Source organism: Cantharellus anzutake (assembly GCF_015039405.1).
Source record: "Cantharellus anzutake strain C23 chromosome Unknown EI90scaffold_20, whole genome shotgun sequence".
Lineage (NCBI taxonomy): Eukaryota > Fungi > Basidiomycota > Agaricomycetes > Cantharellales > Hydnaceae > Cantharellus > Cantharellus anzutake.
The window spans coordinates 358,731-379,638 of record NW_024066970.1 but is presented as its reverse complement, the minus strand read 5'-3'; the positions used below and the strand labels follow the sequence as shown (position 1 = coordinate 379,638).

At 48.2% G+C, this 20,908-nt stretch overlaps 5 protein-coding genes across 5 annotated transcripts; 1 reads left to right on the top strand and 4 right to left on the bottom strand.

Annotated features, from left to right (window-relative positions):
- EI90DRAFT_3054940 (Mov34-domain-containing protein) lies at positions 1-1,619 on the bottom strand. Its single transcript, XM_039060119.1, has 5 exons — positions 1,564-1,619; positions 1,465-1,492; positions 1,103-1,333; positions 863-1,041; positions 1-803 (listed from the first exon to the last, which is right to left on the bottom strand). The coding sequence occupies exons 1-5, from the start codon at positions 1,585-1,587 to the stop codon at positions 174-176; spliced, it is 1,092 nt and encodes a 363-aa protein (XP_038916745.1). The 5' UTR covers positions 1,588-1,619; the 3' UTR covers positions 1-173.
- A 775-nt stretch (positions 1,620-2,394) lies between these two features.
- EI90DRAFT_3015910 (uncharacterized protein) lies at positions 2,395-3,168 on the top strand (the record flags this gene model as incomplete). Its single annotated transcript, XM_039056940.1, has 5 exons — positions 2,395-2,480; positions 2,542-2,627; positions 2,683-2,740; positions 2,902-2,981; positions 3,035-3,168. 5 exons carry the CDS (start codon positions 2,395-2,397, stop codon positions 3,166-3,168), a joined length of 444 nt encoding a protein of 147 aa, XP_038916744.1.
- Positions 3,169-3,782: 614 nt separating this feature from the next.
- On the bottom strand, positions 3,783-4,446 carry EI90DRAFT_3015909 (uncharacterized protein; the record flags this gene model as incomplete). The annotated part of the gene is made up of 2 exons (XM_039056939.1): positions 3,783-4,172; positions 4,255-4,446. The coding sequence occupies 2 exons, from the start codon at positions 4,444-4,446 to the stop codon at positions 3,783-3,785; spliced, it is 582 nt and encodes a 193-aa protein (XP_038916743.1).
- A 6,988-nt stretch (positions 4,447-11,434) lies between these two features.
- On the bottom strand, positions 11,435-13,916 carry EI90DRAFT_3054932 (uncharacterized protein). Its single transcript, XM_039060118.1, is given in 14 exon segments — positions 11,435-11,600; positions 11,659-11,759; positions 11,812-11,852; positions 11,891-11,979; positions 12,031-12,479; positions 12,536-12,615; positions 12,733-12,926; positions 13,015-13,031; positions 13,084-13,158; positions 13,215-13,270; positions 13,325-13,555; positions 13,607-13,657; positions 13,710-13,725; positions 13,732-13,916. The coding sequence occupies 13 exon segments, from the start codon at positions 13,723-13,725 to the stop codon at positions 11,450-11,452; spliced, it is 1,551 nt and encodes a 516-aa protein (XP_038916742.1). The 5' UTR covers positions 13,732-13,916; the 3' UTR covers positions 11,435-11,449.
- A 4,193-nt stretch (positions 13,917-18,109) lies between these two features.
- EI90DRAFT_3122728 (uncharacterized protein) lies at positions 18,110-20,533 on the bottom strand (the record flags this gene model as incomplete). Its single annotated transcript, XM_039063541.1, has 15 exons — positions 18,110-18,263; positions 18,318-18,418; positions 18,471-18,510; positions 18,579-18,656; positions 18,709-18,822; positions 18,876-19,123; positions 19,180-19,265; positions 19,318-19,333; positions 19,378-19,606; positions 19,662-19,693; positions 19,724-19,801; positions 19,859-19,914; positions 19,969-20,308; positions 20,361-20,388; positions 20,454-20,533. 15 exons carry the CDS (start codon positions 20,531-20,533, stop codon positions 18,110-18,112), a joined length of 1,680 nt encoding a protein of 559 aa, XP_038916741.1.
- Positions 20,534-20,908: the final 375 nt, after the last annotated feature.

The following is a 20,908-nucleotide window of genomic DNA, read 5'->3' as shown; positions in this document are numbered from 1 at the left end:
CGCAATACTCAGTATATATAATCAATATCGATAATAAGTGTTCATTGGGCTGAAATAATGCAGGCAGGTTCTTGCGAAGCATGGCGAGCACTCTAGCAAATCTCAAATTAAAGTAACCGATCGTCGCAAGCCTTTTTGATCCGTGCGGAAGGTGTTAAAGGTAATTCTATCATTTACTTATCGGAGGAGTTACTATCCTTCCCGGCCCCTTCCCTGCCATCCTTCCCTTCCTTTGCCGTCCCATTGAGCTGTGCCTTCCCTTTCTTCCCTGCCGAGTTGGTCTTCTCATTCGTCGCACCACCCGGTGCATCCTCGAGCTCGGCAACACCATTTTGGGCTTTGTTCTCAACTAACTTTTCTAACGCGATCACACTCCTAACAAGAGCACTCAAGTATATCACCAATAGTTGGTCGTTTGTGTTTGTTGTGAAGGCTGATGTGAGTGAGGTGTTGTCGAGGTCGGGCAGGAGATTGAGTGCGTCTTGGAGGTGGTAAATAACTTGATGGTTGACAGGGAGGGGATTTGGTGAAAGTGATGAAACAGATGTAGAGGGTGAAGTAGAATTGAATGGGGTTACGGTGGACTGGGAGTTAGCTACCGCATGGAGGTAATCGCGAATTTCGGATATACGCGAGGTGAGTCCACGAAGTGAGGAGAGTTGTTCCGCGACGCGAGTGGTGAGAGTTGTGGTAGTGCTGTGTTTGATGTCGCGTAAGAGATGCTCTACACCAATTTCCTCTGCTTCTTCTGCTTCGATAGCGGAGGGGACATGGAAGAACGTTTTCCGGGTTTCGGTACCGTCCTTTTTTCGTTGAAAGTTGACATGTGAGAAAAGATTAGTGGAATGATGTGACCACGTACGTCTTTAATCTCTTCGACGGCAAAGTAGGCGTTGGTTGGAATGCCAACTTCCTGTTGACGAACATCCACGATGACCATCACTGGTCGAGGGATGAATCGCTTGAAGAGGTCATTAATCTCTTGGTCCGACCCTCGTAGCTTCGGCCCGGTATGATACCACCCGATCATTCTTTCTCTAGCTTTTATCATAGAATATGCTCAACAGAGACCGTACCCAATTTAGCAAAGAGAACCGCCTACCATTCACTTTCTTGAACATCTGCCACATCCCCTCGATATAATTATGGTCCAAAAACCAAGTCTTACTGTCCTTCTCATCTTCCTCGAAGGGAATAGCGAAAGAGTTGGCGACATTTACAGTCTTCCCATGATCTTGCCCCAAAAGAACGCCAATGACACGCTTATTTGGCGCGCGTGCGGCTGCACGCGCGTGGTGGTCTGCAACAGACAACAGCACCAATGGGTGAACGACTGTGGAGATTCAACGGAGTTCCCCATGAGATAGTGACCGGCGTGTTGTTTTGGCACAATAACAGAGTCAACAAACAAGCGGGTGTTCGAAATTTAGTTCTTGGAGGAGGTTGATGACATGCAACACGTACTAACTGTCGTGCTGCCAAGATCGGTGAGCTATATGGAATACTTATCAGCAAAGCTTTTTAGGATACGTTTTTGTCGAATATAGAACATCCCCTACAGACCTGCTGCGTTGATGTTGCTGGCATGTTTCACTGTGATTCAGCTTTAGGGCGTTCCTGGAGGCTTGAGTGGGTGGTTGCGCGACGCGCAAGTCCTATTCGGGAGATTCCGATTCCCACGCTCTTTGAATCGGCTCAACAGTCACTCTCTGGAGACAGCAGTGAACGGCCGCGCCGTATCGAAAGGTGCGAATGAAGACCAAAGGAGAAGGGGGGGAAGCGGGGAATGAGATGTGATTTTCCTTCCCTTAAATCTGACGAGTCTGCTGTTACTCGATTGCTTACCTAATATGTGGCCACAGAGATTTCTCCGTGGTGGCTCGAGAGTACTCTCTGGGGCTCCCATTGATCATGAGTGACTGCTTTGAATAACTCCCCAGTACCTAATGAAGATGTAGGGAAGGTCTTCCCCTTTCTGTTCATGTAGTGCATTGTCCAGAGCTCTGAACGTCTGGATCGATCGTCTTCACATCTTCAGTACACTGTCGCTCCTTTTATGGGAAGAAACGCAATCCCTATGCCTCTGATGCTAAGGCGCTGCTCTTTTCTACTGGTGCTGGCCTAAACTGCACGAATGGATGTATGATTTGCTGGCGTTGCTTGTGTGAACCATCCATCCTGACCTCGCAGTGGATGACGCCCATTCCATGACGCATCTCTCGTCCAGAGCCAGCTGCCTCCGGACCCAAATTCTAAGGGGATGAATATATAATCCCGTTTATTCTGCATGGGCCCCCTTCCCTAAACTTCCATCTCTTCCTCTCGTCTGGAACGAATTTCCCATACACACTAACGGCCAGTATCCGTTGAAATAACTTCTTGAGACTCTTCGTGATGCGTTTCTTCACCGTCATCGCGTTCGCCTTTTCTCTCCCTCTCTTCATCGTTGCTTCTCCCCTGCCTCATGATGGCGGTTCTAGGTACGCTCCCCTTTATTGTCCCGTCGTCGCGCTAGGCGTTACATATCTCTGGCAAACGTAGTTATTCTGGGTCAACTGGCGAAGCTAACGGTGGGAGCGTGTCTGGCGATGGTGGGATTCATCTCGTCAAACTTCTCTCTCACAATGGTGCGCAAGGACGCGTATCCTTAGGGAAATAACCCATTTCTGATCCTCGCGTTAGCCCAAAATGGTGGAAAATCCTCGACGGGCCTTTCATCGGCCGGACCGGGTGGCAATGAGTATGTGACATTTCTCATGTTCCTCAACGTGGTGGACCGCATCTTCTCTGTGGAAGCTGCTTTCCGTCTTGTATTTTACGCGCCGTGACGCGTCTCGCCCTCCCTCGCGGACTAGATTTATCTTTGCCGATGCTCATCCTCATCGTTTCGTTTCCCATCAGTCTTGTTACTAACCGTAAGAGTGGAAAGCATGGAACAAGCAGCGGCTTTACGGGTGGCTCTGCTTACAGCGGTACACCCGGTCAGTCCACGACCACTCGATAACCAACTCTCCTCACCGTCTTACTACTCTAGGTCCTTCTGGAGGAGGAAATGCACAGACCGATAAATCTATCTCCGTTCTGGACGTCCTTTCTGATAACGCTGCCCCTGGAGGCGAATCCACCTCTGGGCCTGCTCGCGGTGGGAGTGCTGGAAACCAGATTTGAGCTTAGGGCAAGCCACGTCTTACTTTTGTTTCCTTCCTATCACACTTCGATACGGATCAAGAATTTTCGTCTTCTGGTTTCATCAAACTGCATGTGTATCTTCTTTCCGACGAGATGGACGTGATGGACTTGTGCGCATTGGCTTTACACATACACACTCATACATTCACCTGTACACCTACATACACACTCTGCATTGGTACATTGTCGGCATTCTTGTTCATCTTAGAGAGATTTCAATATAAGTACCGTTGGGCACGAGCAGCACTCGACAGTATACCAAGTGCAGTTAATCCGTCGGCTGTGCCATGGCTAAGCAGAACAGAGCCCAGGGTCCAGCCCAGACTTCGTTTCATAACCGAACCAATGGACGTCGAGATCATCGGAGTAGAGCCACTTTCCAGTTTAAAGCCAACTGATCAAGGCGCGAGGCAGGCGCAGGGATTGCGGACGACGCACGAATGGAAGTTGGGCCTTAAGCGAAGAGCGGGTATTGATAATAATTTCGTCACTACCAGGAACAACCATCCTCACGTACATACATAAGTTATCTTCGCGGAAGTACTACAGTTCTACCATTCGGTCGAAATCGACGGTTCGTTATGTGAAGTTCATCAACAATGTTCTAACTCGACGAAGTGCCCATTCTTTCCGTCCCAAACGGCCTCTGCTGTCCCTAGAGCGAACGATGGGCTATCGTCGTCATTCCCCTCCGAATCCAGGTACACAGGGTTCGACGAGTCGGGTGAGAAATGGCTTGATCTGAATTTGTTAGGCATGGCGACGAGGAAGGTTACTTCTAGCTTGTCCCGGTCTGAAACGGGGATGGAGGGTGATGGATTGGAGTGGGTAGGATGTCGTAATGTCTCTGGGAGCGAAGAATGAGGACGCGTCAGTGGGGAGCTTTGAAAGGTAGCTTCGTCATTAGGCTGGGGTACGCCGCTGTGAGGCCGTGAATGCGAATGGCCACTCCGTCCGGCGGATACTATCCTCGCCGATAATGGCTAGTAAGGTGGGAAGGGGGAAGGACAAATTTGCCAAATGTCGCGTTAGGGTACAATGGGACAAAGGAACGGATTTACGAACCTGGGCGTCATGAAGCGTTGTACAGAGCATGGGATGTATGCGAACATCCCAGAGGCGAGGGGTCTGTGGCTCCGACGATACTCCTTCTTCCAGACTAGTCTCATCTGAACTCAAATGGGTATGGCCATCTGGGAGATGATGATCACACCGGCATAAGGATGCATGGATCATGGGTTCATCCCGGAAAGTCATGTTTTCTGAGCTGACCTTACTCCCAGTTTCAGCGTTTCCCTCCGGAGGAAAAAGACTGGAAAGATATTATCATTAACCCCAACGGTCTTATGTAGCTTTCTGTTCAAAGGGGTAATGGAAACCTTCCTTTCATGCATGACATGAAGCGAACGATCCTGATCGACACGGATGGGTCTAGCCAGTGCCTGACCGCGAGAGCCCTCTCTTCATATACAAACCGTCATTGAAGCCGGGCTGAACTCGGACCTCGAAAGTGGATGGCCCCGGATATTCAAAACATAGTGGCTAGTTCCCTCCTTTCGAGGCAAACAAGGTTACTTATATAAGCTCGGATATGAAAATTAATCGTTGATGATCCGCGAATGTCATATGATGGGCAAGCCAAGCGGGGATTTGGAACTCGGATTGGGAGGAGAGATTGCCTGGCCCCCCTCTCATACGCTGCGCGATGATGCATTGGACAGATCGGTTGAAGTACTAGTACCGTTTTTTTTTTGCACGTCGCGCGCCGCGTCCACGAGGGTGGGTTTTTTGCACCCGTGACTTCGTGACAGTACTGCTTTCCCTACGACTGGCGTACAGTCCAGGCTGGTCAGCACAGAGTGAGTATGCGGCATCCGATTTTGTACATAGTCCTCGTGTTGGAAATGCGAGTCACCGGAGATATCCGGGACGCATGTGGAGGATTTTACTAAGCGCGCAGTCCGCACAAGAATTGCCCTACGTAGATTTCCCTCTTTATTCATTCCTTTGTATATACTAGAAGGGCCGCTTTCGCAGCCACGACCTTGCTTGAACCCATGGCAGCAAAGGGAACAGGGATTTTCTTGTAACGTAGGAATTCCGTATAAGGCAATCCGCTACCTCAGCGGTAACACTCGTGAGACCAGATGTAAGCTAAGGTAAAATCTGATGATTTTTGTCAACGCCCGTCTGTGCGTATTTATATACAATGTAAATCTATTGCGGAGCGGCCTGTTAAGGTAACTCCTGTGCGACTACGGAATTAGTAATTCCCTCCACATAGTCCTCCACATAAACTGTTGAAGTTAGCAGTCCAACGCCACAGGCGGTCAGGGGCGGTAATCCACCCGGTACGTCACAGCCGGATTGGAGGAGCTCGGACCGGACAAATTGAGCTTTGGGAGAGGCGTCGGGGCGCTCCTGCAACTTGGTACTGGACCACAAAGCGTCCAGTTACCTTTGTAGTTCATTTCCTTTTGTCTCTCGTGTATCACTGTTGCCACTCACGCATGTATTTAAGGGCGAAGCCTGCAGATGCGGATACCCAACTAATCGACGGTATCCGACATCTCAGGCAAGTCCACCATCGTTGTATTTACAATACTACCTAACTAATTGACAGTATCCGACATCTCATAAACACTGGCTGTGTCCGGTCCTCGTGACTCGTGATTACAACATTTCAGGGAAGAGTCGTGCTCATTTCTACTTTAGTAGAGGCTGGGAACCTGCCTAGTGCTCATTAGGGATGTTCACGGCGCTCACAACTCAGCCAAAACTAAGTCACAAGAGTGCCAAAACTCACCACCGATGTGTGACAGTTTTCAGAGTCTTTTGTGTAAGTTTTGAGCATGGTGAAAGGGTGTTCACAGCAACAAGTCCAAAACACTGTCACAACAGGTTCAGTGAATCACCCCTTAAGTCCGCCAGCCTTGGAGCCATGTAGATGTATTATGTAATGACTGCACAGTTCCATGCCATCACTCCATGAACGCGAGCGAGCGCTTAATCCGGGCTGCACTGAAGCATGTTACTCACCTCCAGACTAGCCACTAGCAGCGTCGTCTCTTGTTATGGGCAGAGACACCTGACCAGCCTGACCTCCTGTCTCTCAGCAACCCCGAGTCTGACAATGACCCAACACCTCTTAGGCTGATAGCAGCAGCTCTCCGATTCTACTTCCAGTTCCTCCAGCACTTCCACTTCGAGCCAAGCTTCTGGTACTCAAGCTACATCTTCACACTACTTAGCTGACTCCGAATCCAGTCATGCTGAGGTCCCGGGCCTGCAAAAAAATCATGCATGGTCAATGTGCCATGTTTGGCACTTCCTATCTACTACACATGTATATAACTGTAGTGTATTGGTTCAAGATAGAATTCACACACTCTTTTCTCACCATTAGGCACCTGGGACAGAATAAGATGTTCTTGCACATCAGCAAAAAATTGTTATGCTCCTGAGTGCTCTGGAGTATGGGGAGCACTGGGAGAATCAGGAGGAGATTGGCCGGTCCAGGAACAGCTCATTTCCTCTGGAGTTGGTCAGGTACTCCAGGGCACTCCCAGGAGGGCATGGAGCATTGCTTTGTGCACAAACATATCCAGTAAATACAATTTAATGCTTCAAAATGTATAGGGGTGAGAAGCTTCTGGGAGCTCCTGGAGCATTTGAAAATGAAAAGGAAAAAAAAGAGGGAAGACTCCCCATGAATACCTCCTACCACAAGACTAACACAACAAGACACTACTTAACATTTAGGTCAAACACTATACTATACATCAAGGACACTGAAACTCACCAATACACAGTCAAAATTTATGGCCTGATATATGATTAATCTGGCAACTTAATCACTTTCGGACTTGCAGAATATGGAGGAAGGGGAAATGGGGGAGAATGAGGGGGGAAATGAGGGGGGAAATGAGGGGGAGAATGAGGGGGAAATGAGGGGGAGAATGAGGGGGAGAATGAGGGGGGAATATAGAGGGAAATGAGGAAAATTTGAAAAATAGGGACTTCTAAAAAGTTGAAAAAATAATTAGGGAAAAAATCAAAAAAAATTCAGGAACTGTAGTGCCTTTGAAGTGCTTTCAGGATATATAATTATTTGCGAAATTGAGGAAGAAATGATGGAGAAAAATGGAAAATACTTTCGGAGACCTGAGAAATAATGAGAACTGAATTGATGGGAAAGTCTGAAAATTGAATAGGAAAGTGAGGGGAAGCCTTGTAGCATTGTTATTTTCTGCTGTTCTAATTTTTCCTGATTCTTCTTGGTCTCACTCCCAGCTGCTCCTGGATACTCCTGGATACTCCTGGAAGCTCCTGGGAGGGTCCAGGAGCAGCTAATGGAAAATACTTTCAGGGACCCAAGAAATAATGAGAACTGAATTGATGGGAAAGTCTGAAAATTGAATAGGAAAGTGAGGGGAAGCCTTGTAGCATTGTTATTTTCTGCTGTTGTGATTTTTCCCAATTCTTCTTGGTCTCATTCCCAGCTGCTCCTCAATACTCCTGGAAGCTCCTGAAAGCTCCTGGGAGGGTCCAGGAGCAGCTGGGAGTGAGACCAAGAACAATCAGGAAAAATCACAACAGCAGAAAATAACAATGCTACAAGGCTTCCCCTCACTTTCCTATTCAATTTTCAGACTTTCCCATCAATTCAGTTCTCATTACTTCTCGGGTCTCCAAAAGTATTTTCCATTTTTCTCCATCATTTCTTCCTCAATTTCGCAAATAATTATATGTCCTGAAAGCACTTTAAAGGCACTATAGTTCCTGAATTTTTTTTGATTTTTTTCCCTAATTTTTTTTTTTTCAACTTTTTAGAGACCAAAATTTTCCTCCCACTGCTCCTGGCACATTGCATACTCCTCACCACTCCCAGCCGCTCCTGAACCCCCTCCCAGGAGAACACTATTGGCTCCAGGAGTGCCCAATCTGCTGTTTTGTCTCCCACATGCTCCAGCCACTCCTGATGCTCCAGAGCATAACGGACTTTTGCTGATGCAGCTTGAATAGAGTCGCTGCATGGTTTCAACTACATGTTTGGATTCTTAAGCAGGCATGATACCAGATGACAGGGATTCTTAAGCCACTGAACATGATGGGCTGGGGTGGTTCAGCTTGGTAGCTTTGATGAACGACTTGGGCGCTTTGGAAGTGGCACGAGTTCTGGATCCGCAGCAGCAGGCCCCTTTGGTCCTGTAGTTGGTCACAAAGGAAATGAGCGTACAGTGCTGTAATTAGTTATAGTAATGAGTGTAGTAGGCAATGATGTTGCTGGTGTGACTGAGTGTCAGGAACGTGTCAGACGTGTATCCAGGTGACCCGCAAGGCGCGCGAAGTCGTCCAGGCTCGTAAGGTCAGAGGGGCGGGACTTTAGCTTCAGCGACTCAGGTGGAGTGCTGCACTTCGTTCTTACGTTGGTGTCCCAATTTCAGACAGAAGCCTTACAATGAGGAGAGGAGTCTAGAGGGGGAATCCAAGTCGATATACGAACTGAGGTACATCCGGTGTAACCTACATGCATTATAAATGCAAGTAACTAAATAGGACCGGCCCGGAAGGAGTGGCGGATCAAGCGTGATATTAATGAATGAAGAAAGAAACAAATAGTTAATATTGGCAAACTTGGTCAACAAAAGGCAAGCAAGGAACAAAAGGAGGAACAATAGTCCGCAAGTGGACAAAAGAGAAAAGGCCATCCAGCCATCTAGCAAGCTGTCCGGCTGGTGGGCGGACAACAACGAAGCGGGCAACCTAGGTTGGAAGGTACACGCATGGGGGAGGAAGTGCAGATGAGGGTGACGGGTGGACGGATGGATGGACGGATGATGATGATAGCGGGAGGGATGGGCCAAGTGGCACTAGGACATGTAGACAGAAGTGACGGATATGTTGGGTCGTGACACTGAGGCAGCCTGAGTGGGAGTGTTGAATAGGAAAAGAGGGACTGTACAGTTACATCTGAGACAAACAGATGAATACAGGACGGAATTAAGACACTTTAAACCAAGTTGTGAAAAGAGACAGTTGTGGTTTTCACCATCTTGTGGCACACTTTTCAAAACACACCTGACTTTTGAGCCACTTGTGAGTTCGAGTTTTGGCATAGTTTTGGCAGAGTTTTCCAGCCGTGAACGTCCCTATTATAAATTTGGAGAGGATATTTTACATGAGTATCACATCACAGTCAAAAACCTATAGGCATTGATGTTTAGTGGGTGAGAAAGAAGGACCACGAAATGCGTGCTTAGAGGGAGAACCATTCTATCCTCAGTCCTTCATCGTCAATCTTTCCAGTTTCCTCAAAATGATCATTGCATTGATCTTGGCCAGAAACATTGCACATTTGCCCTCTTTTGATCCGATGACATGGCAGATAGTAGTGAACGACACTTGAACAGTTGCACCAGGAAGAGCAAACTCGTATTCGGAAGATGGAATGACCACATTGGATCCTTCACAATAACATCACAAAAGTTTGATTTGATATTTTTTGGATGCTACCATACAGTCTTGAATAAGTATGTTTTCTTGTGAAACTGGCCAACTTTCAAGTCCAAATTCCAGCCCAAGATAGCCATCTTTGTGTATAACACTTGGACAACTTTTCCGTGATTTGGACTCAAATATCACTGTTGCTACCCTTGCGTCTGTATAACCTTCAAGTGTGCAAGGAACATGGACTTTGTCCACCATCATAACCCATTGGAGGTGTGGATCTAGTATCTTCAAATTCTGAGCCACTTAGTTAGAGGGTCCCCAAAATATTAAGAAGGTAAAGATGGGCTTCTCAGATCAGATCCCTTCAGTGTTGGATCACAGAGTGTCACTTTGCCTTTCAGAGAAAGGGAAGAAATGTAATAGAAATGGTGAAAACTTCCAGTATTTATACATGGAAATAACAAACCTTGTTGAAGGGTGTTAGCTTGTAGCTAGTCAGGCTAGACCATGCAAGCAAAAAGAGAGTGGGGAATTTAGGACAAGGAGTCTTACCAATGTTCCCAAAAGAATGGATGTACCGGATAAGAATGAAGGATGGGAAATCGAAGACAGTGAAGCGTCGACAACCAGGGGCATATGGTTTCACAGATTATCAAGCCCAAGGCCAAACAATCTGACAGACCATCATCGATCTAGCACCTCCACCAACAGGAGGGTTAATGCCATTTAACACTTATGTAGCATCATGATGGAGCTCTGGCCATGATATGATTCAACTTTTACGAATGATAACAGTCGGTTGGGAGTGTCATCGAAAACAGCAAGTCCACATCCTACACCCGTTGCGGATCCCAGTAGCAAGACTGGGTCATCATGATCGATCGTTGTCTCTAGCATGCTGGCCAAGGCTGGGCTCACATAGGAATCGGACAACTCTGCATTTACAAACACGTGAGGTGATCGCGAGACAACAGCAGTAGCCAATGGGATCACAGAACGGTGGCATGGGAAAGTGAAGATTCTCACGAATTGTGGACCCGGAAAGTGACCTTGCAAGCAAGGTATATACGCACGGACATTATCCCCAAATCACTAGTTATATTCCCGCTTTTATCTTACATCTGTGCCACGAGTGAGCCGCTGGGAACCGGGTTGCCTTATCCGCAACGCCATGTACAACACCTCAGGTATCTGGGACGCGAAACTGTCGTTTTTGGCGCCTGCTTCACAGTAGCCCCCTCCTTACTAAGATTGCGAACTCTGCTTGATCGGCTATTCTTGTCATAATCATTTCGCGTCGCCAGTACTCCTCAGCGTTGTATCTGGCCTGTATCTCCGAGTGTAATTATTTAGCCTTTCCCCATTCCTTTCTCGTTCACGGCCCTTGGCTGACTCTACATTGCCTATCAATCTGGTCCTGCAAGCTTGTCTTTATGCAGAACTGGCTAGCTCAAGGTGTTGCAGCGTGAAGACAGTTGCACTGAGATTACTGAATTGAGGACACCACTCGGTACCTTGGGAAGTACAACCACCAAGGACATCTTTAGAGCCGAGTATGGCATCCAAATGCCGCAACGATGTGCTGCATCTTCACATTTTGACATCATGACATGACTGTAGCTGACAGAAAAGCAGGAACAATTGTAGGAGCATGTAGAAAAGATATTACCTTGCAAGCAAGGTAATAAAATCGAGTACTTAGGTGAAAATCCATATGTTCCGTAGCCGCCGATTGCGAGGTCACCAGCTGCATATCTCTAGCCAGCAAGTTGGAACATCAACATCCCAACTGGCTAGGAGCTTCGATTCATGAAGCCGGTGCTGGAGCCATCGTAGTCGCTGAAGGTGCGGCATTGGTCAATGATTCCTTGCGCCACCAGAAATGATGTATGACAAGCGCGATAAGAATGGACCCTATGATAGCGCACAGGACAGTTATCAGATGTGCCACAGGAGGGCTAAGGTTCCAAAGCGTGAGGCGTTGCACGTGATAAGATACATGAAACGAACATGTACATGGCCTTCAGGCCGTTTGCCTGCACCTCCTGTGCGGCAATTCTGAAATACGGTGGCCCAACGATAAATGCGGAAGGGGCGAGGGTTGCTTGAAATATTTTCTGTAATGAAGACATTGGAGAAAGTAGACATTGTATATTTCACATCACTTACAACGGCCTCCTCGGCAAGTCCAGCCACGTAGTTTGCGTCCCCTGTAGTGATATTATTTCAACCCCAATCTTGTATAAACCCGCAAGGTTCATGATCGAACCAGCCAAGGCAAGGCGAATCGCGTCTCCGGAGCCTTCCACCCGTGGATCATTACTTGGCCAGCCTATCCTGGAACTGCATGTCAGTATGAGTGCGAATATGCTTGCTCGAACGCCTTACCCACTGGGACCCCAACTGAGGAATGAGACGTTACCTCGATCCACGACATCGGAAATGAATGGGGTGTCATAATTGAGTGTAAGTGTGGCGGTGAGATCGTGCTCCTCTATCATGCTGTAGCAGAAGACCATCGAGTAGCTCGATGTGTTTTTGAGGAAAGAGAACGCCACGGGAGAAAACCGCGGGTCACTAGGGTCTGAGTAGTTGTTACCAGAGCCGATGCTTCGCACACATCCCAAAGGGGCGGGGACCATCCAGCCGTCCCATATTGTGCCATTGGTGATGACATTGGAGGTTGCGGAGCAGTTATGGGAAAGAGTCCCCGTTATGTTGTACCTGTTGGCGGTGTCCGGACCCGATATCACTGGTGACGGAACCGGGGCACATCTGGCTTGCACCAACAACCCCCTGAATGGGAGCTTCACGTCCCCATCTGAAGGATCAACGAGCTGAAGGCAACAATGATCAAAGGCAGCATAGCGATGAGCCAATAACGAATACCCACAGCAGCAGAGTCCGGCACCACCCAGAAGTTTCCATTGGTGTCATTCAAAAAAAATGGAGAATACAGACCACCGATCCGGCCTAGAGAGATAACTCAGTACCTGTTGACGAACTCCTTATGATCTTGACTAACTAACGGCGCCTACAAACTGGGACATAGGATCAGCTGTCATTGGTGAAGGTATACAACAGAATCACGCACCCCTGCAGCATCCACGAACGGGGTGACCCCAACATTATCATAGCCCAGGCCCGGTTTACCTGCGATACGCACTTGCACTTCCTGCGGCAGGGACACCGAAACAATCTCGAAATATGCTCCAGCCAAGGCATGGAAAATGCTACCGCTGATCGCGATGCGGGAGAGTATGAAGACCGCCCAATGGTGCATCCTAAAATTAGAAAGACAGCCCAAATTGGACCACGAGAACAAGTATGAACTGCGAACAAAGAATAGGCACATCGAATTTAGAATCATACCTGTTCGTTTCGAAGGGCTATCATAGTGCACATTAGCATCATTGAGCAACTAGGAGTGATTAGGCGCACTTTGAGCAGCGCGATAACATAGGGCCCTGTGAACCAGTAGAATAATGGACCGAAAAGAATAGACGGCCCAAATGACTGAGGAACCCCTTTTCAGTCGCCACGTATACGGTCATGGAGTAGGAATGCCATACCTTCCAGAACTGTTTAACGCGAGAGAGTCCGGTGCGGCTGAGATCCACCCCAAATCCTAGCGAGGATGAATGAGCCTGACTGTTCATACACCAGAGTCGGTAGTTTCTACCTATTCCATTGTGGGTGTGGTTTAATAGAACTTCCGATCCGACAGCGATAGCAATGAAGGCTAGGCCCAACGGAAAAGTTTTACTCCACGGATGGGACTTGGGTAGCTCCAATGCTTCAGGGTGGTCCTTGTATTTGCCTTTCTGAGATGGGTGGAGGTCGCTCTCATCAATCTGAGCCTTTTCCACATCAGTTGTCTCGACAACCACGTCAGTTATCTTGGCAGGATATCCTAGACGACGGGTAAATGGAGGTGCAGGAGTGGCGAGTTTATCATACTCACCACTACCGGTATCATCAGGTGTAAGCACTGGCATTTGTAGGTAGATGTCGGCTACGGAAATAGATCAACGATACAACGCTTTAGAAAAGAAACAGATACCGACCGCTTTGATCTGCCATCAGTCCGGGGGGGTGGCAAGACCCAATCACTCTCTCAGTTGGCTTTTATCCTTTATGAACTTAACACTTTAGAGAGAAAAATGGAGCAATGGTTGAACCCAGGAACCCCGTTCGCCTTATCTCAGCAATCAAAGGGGAAAGATGCGCCCGTAGTAATGCTCCCCTAGCCATTAGAAGATGCCGTGAAGGGTCTGCGGCGGTACCGGCGGCCAGCATTCAAGTTGTCCGGTTTGATTGGGACACATGTGGAATGACACCACCACCCACATTCAACCAGGCTCGCAACCGCCCTCAATGCACACTAACTTCTTGCTTTGCCAGCGCTTCCCATAGGCACTGCTCCTTGACAAGTGGATATAATTCACTTCGAATGAGTTCGTGCGTGTAAATATCAACATTTTCGCCAAAGAAGAACGAGAAGCAAAGCAGAAATGAGGGGGAAGGGCGATTTTTGAGCCCAAATTCTCACGCCCACTCAATGCAACAATGCCTTCAATACCATGATAATGAATCTACCAATGGACCTGGGTGCACTGACGCTCCAAGTATGCTAACGACAAAATAAAATAATTTCTTGTTGGACAGCTCACCGTGGGAGAATACCCATAATGTCTGTGCACCGATCTCAACAACTACTAGGCGGATGGGCCTCTTATTTTGTAACATGCCATCTTGTAATGACTTGTGTGCCAATATTACTTAAGTGGAAGTTGTAATATTGACATTGACAGCAACACAATGAATTACGTTGTTTTACGGGTAAAATTTTGTCCTTTACTATGAAATAACGAATTACTTAAAGTTGTGCGAGCAAGAAGTTCGAACCCTGCTAGCATTGTTCTTATAGATTAGGAGGCATTGCCATTGTTAGATCGGACAACTATTTGTAAATATGCGCACACATCAACTCGCCCTGACAACCCAAGTTGAACGCAAACCCCCATGAATGAATTCTCTAGCTGACTTCTCGATCTGGATTCTGGAGACTCAAGTGCCTGAGAGATCAGTAAGAAACATGATGGACACATGCAATGACCCTGAATCGACCTCAACGCTGACTCTAATTAACAGGCTCCTACTCCTCATGCATCTCTGTTAGCATGTTATTGACAGGAAAGGCTGCGCTTTCCTCATTGCTTGGGAGTATGTAGATACTGCGCTAGCGCAAGGGGACTCCTTTTTGTCAATCTGAGTGCGGTCAGGGTTCACAACCTTCCCGGAAATTTCATTTTTCGCAGTGTCCACGAAGGTGACTGTGTTTGAATGAGGGAGAAGACCTCCAGCCTCATCTTGGAGCCACCGGTACGCCCGCCTCAACCCTCTGCTTTCTACTGTACTGTTGCTTCCAGGGTCTATCCTCCAATAGTGGGCTATCAGATTGGCTTTGAGTTCTTTGCAGAATATTCTCGCCGGCACAGGAGCAGGTAGCAGGGTTTCCTGTGATAGCATCGTCGTTGAAGGTGCTGCTAGCTGAGCGCTTCTGGTGAGAAGAAACCGAGTACCGCTGATGCTTCCTTCTTAATTGAGACAACCGTTTGCGTGGATGGACGTCGTATCATGCTCACCAATTCTGGCGTGTAATGGACGTGCTTATTGGCATATGCCGTACCATAATGATGCGAAAAATGTTTGGAAAGGAGCCAGTGGATGGAGAGGAGTTAAGTGTCAATGGGTGGATGAGACATCGAGTATGGAGGAGAGTGAAGAAATAGCGCATAAGGACGTGCGTCCCCTGCACTGGAAAATAGTAACAAACGATGTGGAGATTCTGCCGCAATTTTGGCGTGTCAGGGATAAGTACTAGCACTCTATTCTATCTCTTTTATGTCAGGTGGAGAAGTGCGAAAGTCATCGACATTCATCTCATACTACAACCTCATGCCAACAGTCTGCAAGGTCTCTGCTCTTCTTGGTGGTATAGAACAAGATTTGCCAATTTGAAATCCTAAGTGGTTTGGATCATTCCGTGAGTCCGTTTGTAATCAATGCGTAGCACGTCTTCTTCTTCAAATGGACCGTCGGAGATATCGTTCTCCTCTCCGCTGGATCGTCTTATGTAATATCGCACGCCTATGAGCCCCTAACATTTCAATTTCTTCTGGGTCAGCACGCACGTCTCCCGATCAGCATTCGTCAACTCTTTCGCTTCCTCTGAACAATAGATTCTTCACCACAAGACTCGGCTGACTCTGACCATTGATCTGACAGCTGCAGCTGGTAGTACGTGTCATCTCGCCCCTGGATCGTCCCAATATCGTGCATCTATGAGCGCTTAGTCTTTCAATTCTCTCTGGGTCAGCATGCAGGTCTTCTGATCTGCATTCATCAACTCCTTCGCTTCTTTTGAACATGAGATTCTTCACCACGAAACTCATCTGAGTCTGGCCATTGGTCTAGCAGTTGCGGTTGGTACTTGCCGGAAAGCGGTTCTACATTATGTAATACCGACATTTCGATTTGAATGGCGCCTCTGTGCAGCCACAACTACAAGAGTTCTTGATCTTCACTAGTATGCCTTCATGCAGCAAATGGGTTTTATTAGAGAAACCAGAAACAGTCCCAGCGACTGTCTCTCAACCTCAACTGGCCTATGCCAGGTTGGTGACAGCCCGGCGCCTGCGGACTGCCAGCTCACGGACCACGATCTCCGAACCTTCACGGGCTCCTACCGTCTTCCCCGGGCTCGGATCCGTCCCAGACCCAACCTCATGCTCCCCCCACCCGCCAAATTCCCACCTCCATAGCCCCAGGGGGAGTGTGTGTTCGTTGAGAACTCTGCGCTTGCCACCCCGGCAAGCACAATCCTTCTTCAGCCCAGTAGACATACTGGGCTGCACTATCTGCGATCAGCTGATATAGCCGATCGACTCCCTTCATACCTGAAGGGAGACCGCGATTATCAGGAGAGGATCAAGTAAAGATCTTCTCTCCGTCGGAATGGGGAGGCCGCGCCCCTTTCACTGCTATGGACTAGAAGCCCCATTCTTAGAAGCTTCTCGGCCTCTACTGAGGAGCTTCACCACTCGCTGACGCGTCCCACGCGCCAGATCCTCCCGCACCCGACTATGTCGGGCTTCCCATTGTTCAAGGCCACGAAAACAGCAACAGCCTTGAGACCCCTATAATAACCGCTGGAGGCCGCGGTTTACACACAATTCCGCGGCCCTTAGCGACCGCGAAAAACTCGCGCGATGAAACTCGCGCGGATCACTTAGTCCACTCCTTCCCCTTCCCACTCATTCAGATGGTTCCAACGATCCTCTCCTCACCGGATTTATACCGGAATGAGGGCGGCTCAGCCTCTGCTGAGTGCCAGTTCGCGGAAGCGCGTCGCGCTTCGTCGATTTCAGGGCTAGTTGAATAAACTGCCCCTGTCCTTCCACCCCCCACTCCCAGTCATTAGGAGTGCGTAGAGACTGTTTATACAATCGTCTCATCGTTGGTTTTCGTCAGGGAAGGGGCTTTTCCCTGCTGAGCGCCAGCTCATGGAAGCGCGTGAGCTCCATCATTTTCAGGGCTCGCAAAATTCGCGGCCCCTACTTCTTCCGCTCATGATGAGAGGTTTTAGATGGTCTGTACGACTATCTTTCTATTGGTTTTATTACCAGCAGTACAGCTCTCCAGCTTTGGTTGAGAGCTGGCTTGTGGAAGCGCCTGCGCTTCACCATGTTCATGGCTTATAAAACTTACAGCCCCTACTCCCTTCTTCTCATCCGGTGAGGTTATATACGGTCTATCTGACCGTATTTTACGCCAGTATTACAGCTCTTAGCATTTGCTGAGAGCTGACAGAAAAAAAGCGCGTCCAAAACTTCTCTCAACCATGGAGCCAGAGTTTTGTATTACATGATGGAGAATTGGTTTTCAGCACACATGCTACTGCCCATAAGTGTCAGACCATATGGCCAACAGCCGCCAAACGGTCACCATGATTATCATCGATATTCCAATACTTCTCATAGCGAGCAAAACTCCCATTTGCTCCTCCCGAGGCTTAACATATTTCAGCCAAGGTCCGTCTGAGACGTGAAGGGGAATTGTTCATGGATCATATCATCGAACAGATCATGAATGACATCTATTTTCGAATATCTATATTGAAGCCGCTTTCGCTCCTTTAGAAGCACCCATATTCCGCAACGATGTGTTCGCATTTCGGCATCACGACATGACTGTAGCTGACAGAAAGGCATAAAGAATTTCAGGAGCAGAGATTTCAGGCAGACCTTACAGGCAAGGTAATACTTAGGGGGGAAAAATCCATTCGAATATATTCCGTAGCTGCCGATGTGAGGCTACCAGGGCAATTAACTGCACGCTTGCCACATATCTCTACCAGCAAGTTGAAGCATCAACATCCCAACAACCTTGTAGGAGCCTCGATTCATGCAGCCAGCGCTGGAACTGTCGTGGTCACTGAAGGTGCGGCATTGGCCCATAATTCCTTGCGCCACCACATGGAATGACGTATGGAGAGCACGACAAGAACGAGTCCGACGATGGCGCACATGACAGTTATTGCATGTGCCACAGGAGCGCTAAGGTTCCAAAGCGTGAGGCATTGCGGGTGATAAGACACATGAAACACGTACATGGCAACCAAGCTGTATGTCTCCACGTACTGTGTGGCATTTCCTAGATACGATGGCCCAACGATAAACGTGGAAGGGGCGAGGGTTGCTTGAAATAATCTCTGTAATGGAAACATTGGAGAACATAGACCCTGTACATTTCGGATCACTTACAACGGCCTCCTCGGCATATCCAACCACGGAGTTTGCGTCCCTAAGAATGCTGTCCTGTAATGATGTGTCTATTTCACCCCCAATCTCATCTAAACCTGCAGAGTTCACGATATGGAACCAGCCAAGGCAAAGCGGATCGCGTCTCCGATGCCTTCCACCCGGGGATCACTACTTGTCCAGCCTGTCCTGGAACTGCATGTCAGTATGAGTGCGAATAGGCTTGCTCGGAACGCCTTACCCGCTGGGACCCCAACTGAGGAATGAGACGTTACCTCGATCCGCGACATCGGAAATGAATGGGCCGTCATAGCTGAGCACGAGTTTAACGGTGAGATCGTGCTCCTCTATCATGCTGTAGCAGAAGACCATCGAGTAGCTCGATATGTTTTTGAAGGAGAATGCCACGGGAGAGAAAAATAACGGGTCACTTGGGACTGGGTAGTTGTTACCAGAGTCGATACTGTGCCATTGGAGATGACATTGGACGTGGCGGAGCAGTTATGGGAAAGAGTCCCCGTCATGTTGTACGAGTCGGGGGTGTCCGGACCCGATATTACTGGTGATGGAACCGGGGCACATCTGGCTTGCACCGACAATCCCCTGAATGTGAGGTTGACCTCCCCACCTTGGTCAGCTGCACCTGGATCAGCGAGCTGAAGGCAACAATGATCAAAGGCAGCACAACGATAAGCCGATAACGAATACCCACAGTAAAGCTCGGCACCACCCAGGTGTTCCCAGTCTTGCTAGTGGTGTCATTAAGAATAAATGGAGAATACAAAGCGCCGATCCGGCCTAGAGAGATAACTCAGTGCCTGTTGACGAACCCCTTATGATCTTGACTAACTAACGGCGCCCACAAACTGGAACGTAGGATCAGTGAATGGTACACCACAGAGTCACGCACCCCTGCAGCATCCACGAATGGGGTGAATCCGACATTATCATAGCCCAGATCCGTTTTACCTGCGATACGCACTCTCGCTTCCTGCTTCTGGGACGTCGGCACAATCTGGAAAAATGCTCCAGCCAGGGAATGGAAAATACCACCGCTGATCGCGATGCAGGATAGTATGAAGACCGCCCAATGGCGGTCCCTGAAACTCAGAAAAACAGCCCCACCTGGACTACGAGAACTGCGAACAAATAACAGGCACAATGAATTTAGAATCATACCTTTTCTTTTCGTACTCGACCCTATCTTTCTCAGCGCCAATGTAGGGCTATCGTAGTGTACATCAGCGTAGGGGTACTTTGAGCAGCTTGATAGTGCCATAGGACGCTGTGAACCAGAGGAATAATGGAGTGAAAAGAATAGATGGCCCAAATGACTGAGGAAACCCCTTTTCAGTGGCCACGCATACGGTCATAGAGTAGGAAAGCCATACCTTCAAAAACTGTCTAACGCGAGAGAGTTGAGTGTCAATGAGATTGATATCAAATCCTGGGGAGGATCAATGAGCCTGGGTGTTCATATACCAGAGTCGGTGATTTCTACCTAATCCGCGGCGCGTTTGCTCTAATACAACCCCCGATCTGACAGCGATAGCAATGAAGACGAGGCCCAATGGAATTGCTCTCCACCAATGCAACATGGGGGGCTCCGATGCTTCAGGGTAGTCCTCGTGTATGCCTTTCTGAGATGGGCGGAGGCCGCACTCATCAATCTGAGCCTTTTCCATATCAGCGTGCTCTCCAGGATATCCTAGACGACGGGTGAATGGAGGTGCAGTGGTGGTGAGTTTATCATGCTCAGCTACTAGTATGAGGTGGCGTTTGTACGTAGATGTCGGACTTTGTTGGAGTTGATAGATCATTCTGTCCCTTAAAATTGGTTGCTACGGAAATAGATCAACGGGTCAACGCTTTAGCAAAGAAACAAACACTAACCGCCTTCGTTTTCTTTATGAACTTGACACTTTAGAGAACAGGAACCCCGTTCAGCTAAAAGGAGAAGGACGTTAATAATTACATATCCCACACGTGGAGGCAGCCGATATCAAGGGGTTTCCAAGCGGAACCGAAGGTCTTAAAATTGCAAACGCGATAACAGGTTGGCTCATACTCTGTGACAGTTTGAAGGATGATTGCATTTCCGGCTCCAGCCAATTCAGTTCGGCTCGGAACAAAGGGCATTTCATTTTTTTGCTGCAATGACAGTGATCGATAATTACATAGTATATAAAAATAGGAGAAGCGTCGTTCTCACCGTAATCGCACAAGGACAAAAATTTAATGTACCTGAACATGAGATTCTGCACCACGAAGACTCTGTGGTTGGTAGTGCACGTGGTTCTACATCATGTAATACGGAACTCTACTTCCATAGTCGCAGATCAGATCGCTCGAGTCGTTACCAGAAACTGAGCACTATCTACTCCAGTGTCTGAGTTCATAGCTCAGTACAGAGACTCTAACCCCATGTCGAACAACCTCCA

Excerpts from the sequence above, each read along its gene's own strand:
- EI90DRAFT_3054940 (XM_039060119.1), bottom strand. The coding sequence starts at position 1,587 with ATGCCAGCAACATCAACGCAGCAG. Across the intron at positions 1,334-1,464 it reads TCTTGGCAGCACGACAGTTA|TCGTTCACCCATTGGTGCTG; the intron begins GTACGTGTTGCA and ends GAATCTCCACAG. Across the intron at positions 1,042-1,102 it reads GATGTTCAAGAAAGTGAATG|CTAGAGAAAGAATGATCGGG; the intron begins GTAGGCGGTTCT and ends CTATGATAAAAG.
- EI90DRAFT_3054932 (XM_039060118.1), bottom strand. Across the intron at positions 13,271-13,324 it reads CCACACCCACAATGGAATAG|GATTTGGGGTGGATCTCAGC; the intron begins GTAGAAACTACC and ends CATCCTCGCTAG. Across the intron at positions 11,760-11,811 it reads GACTTGCCGAGGAGGCCGTT|AAAATATTTCAAGCAACCCT; the intron begins GTAAGTGATGTG and ends TCTTCATTACAG.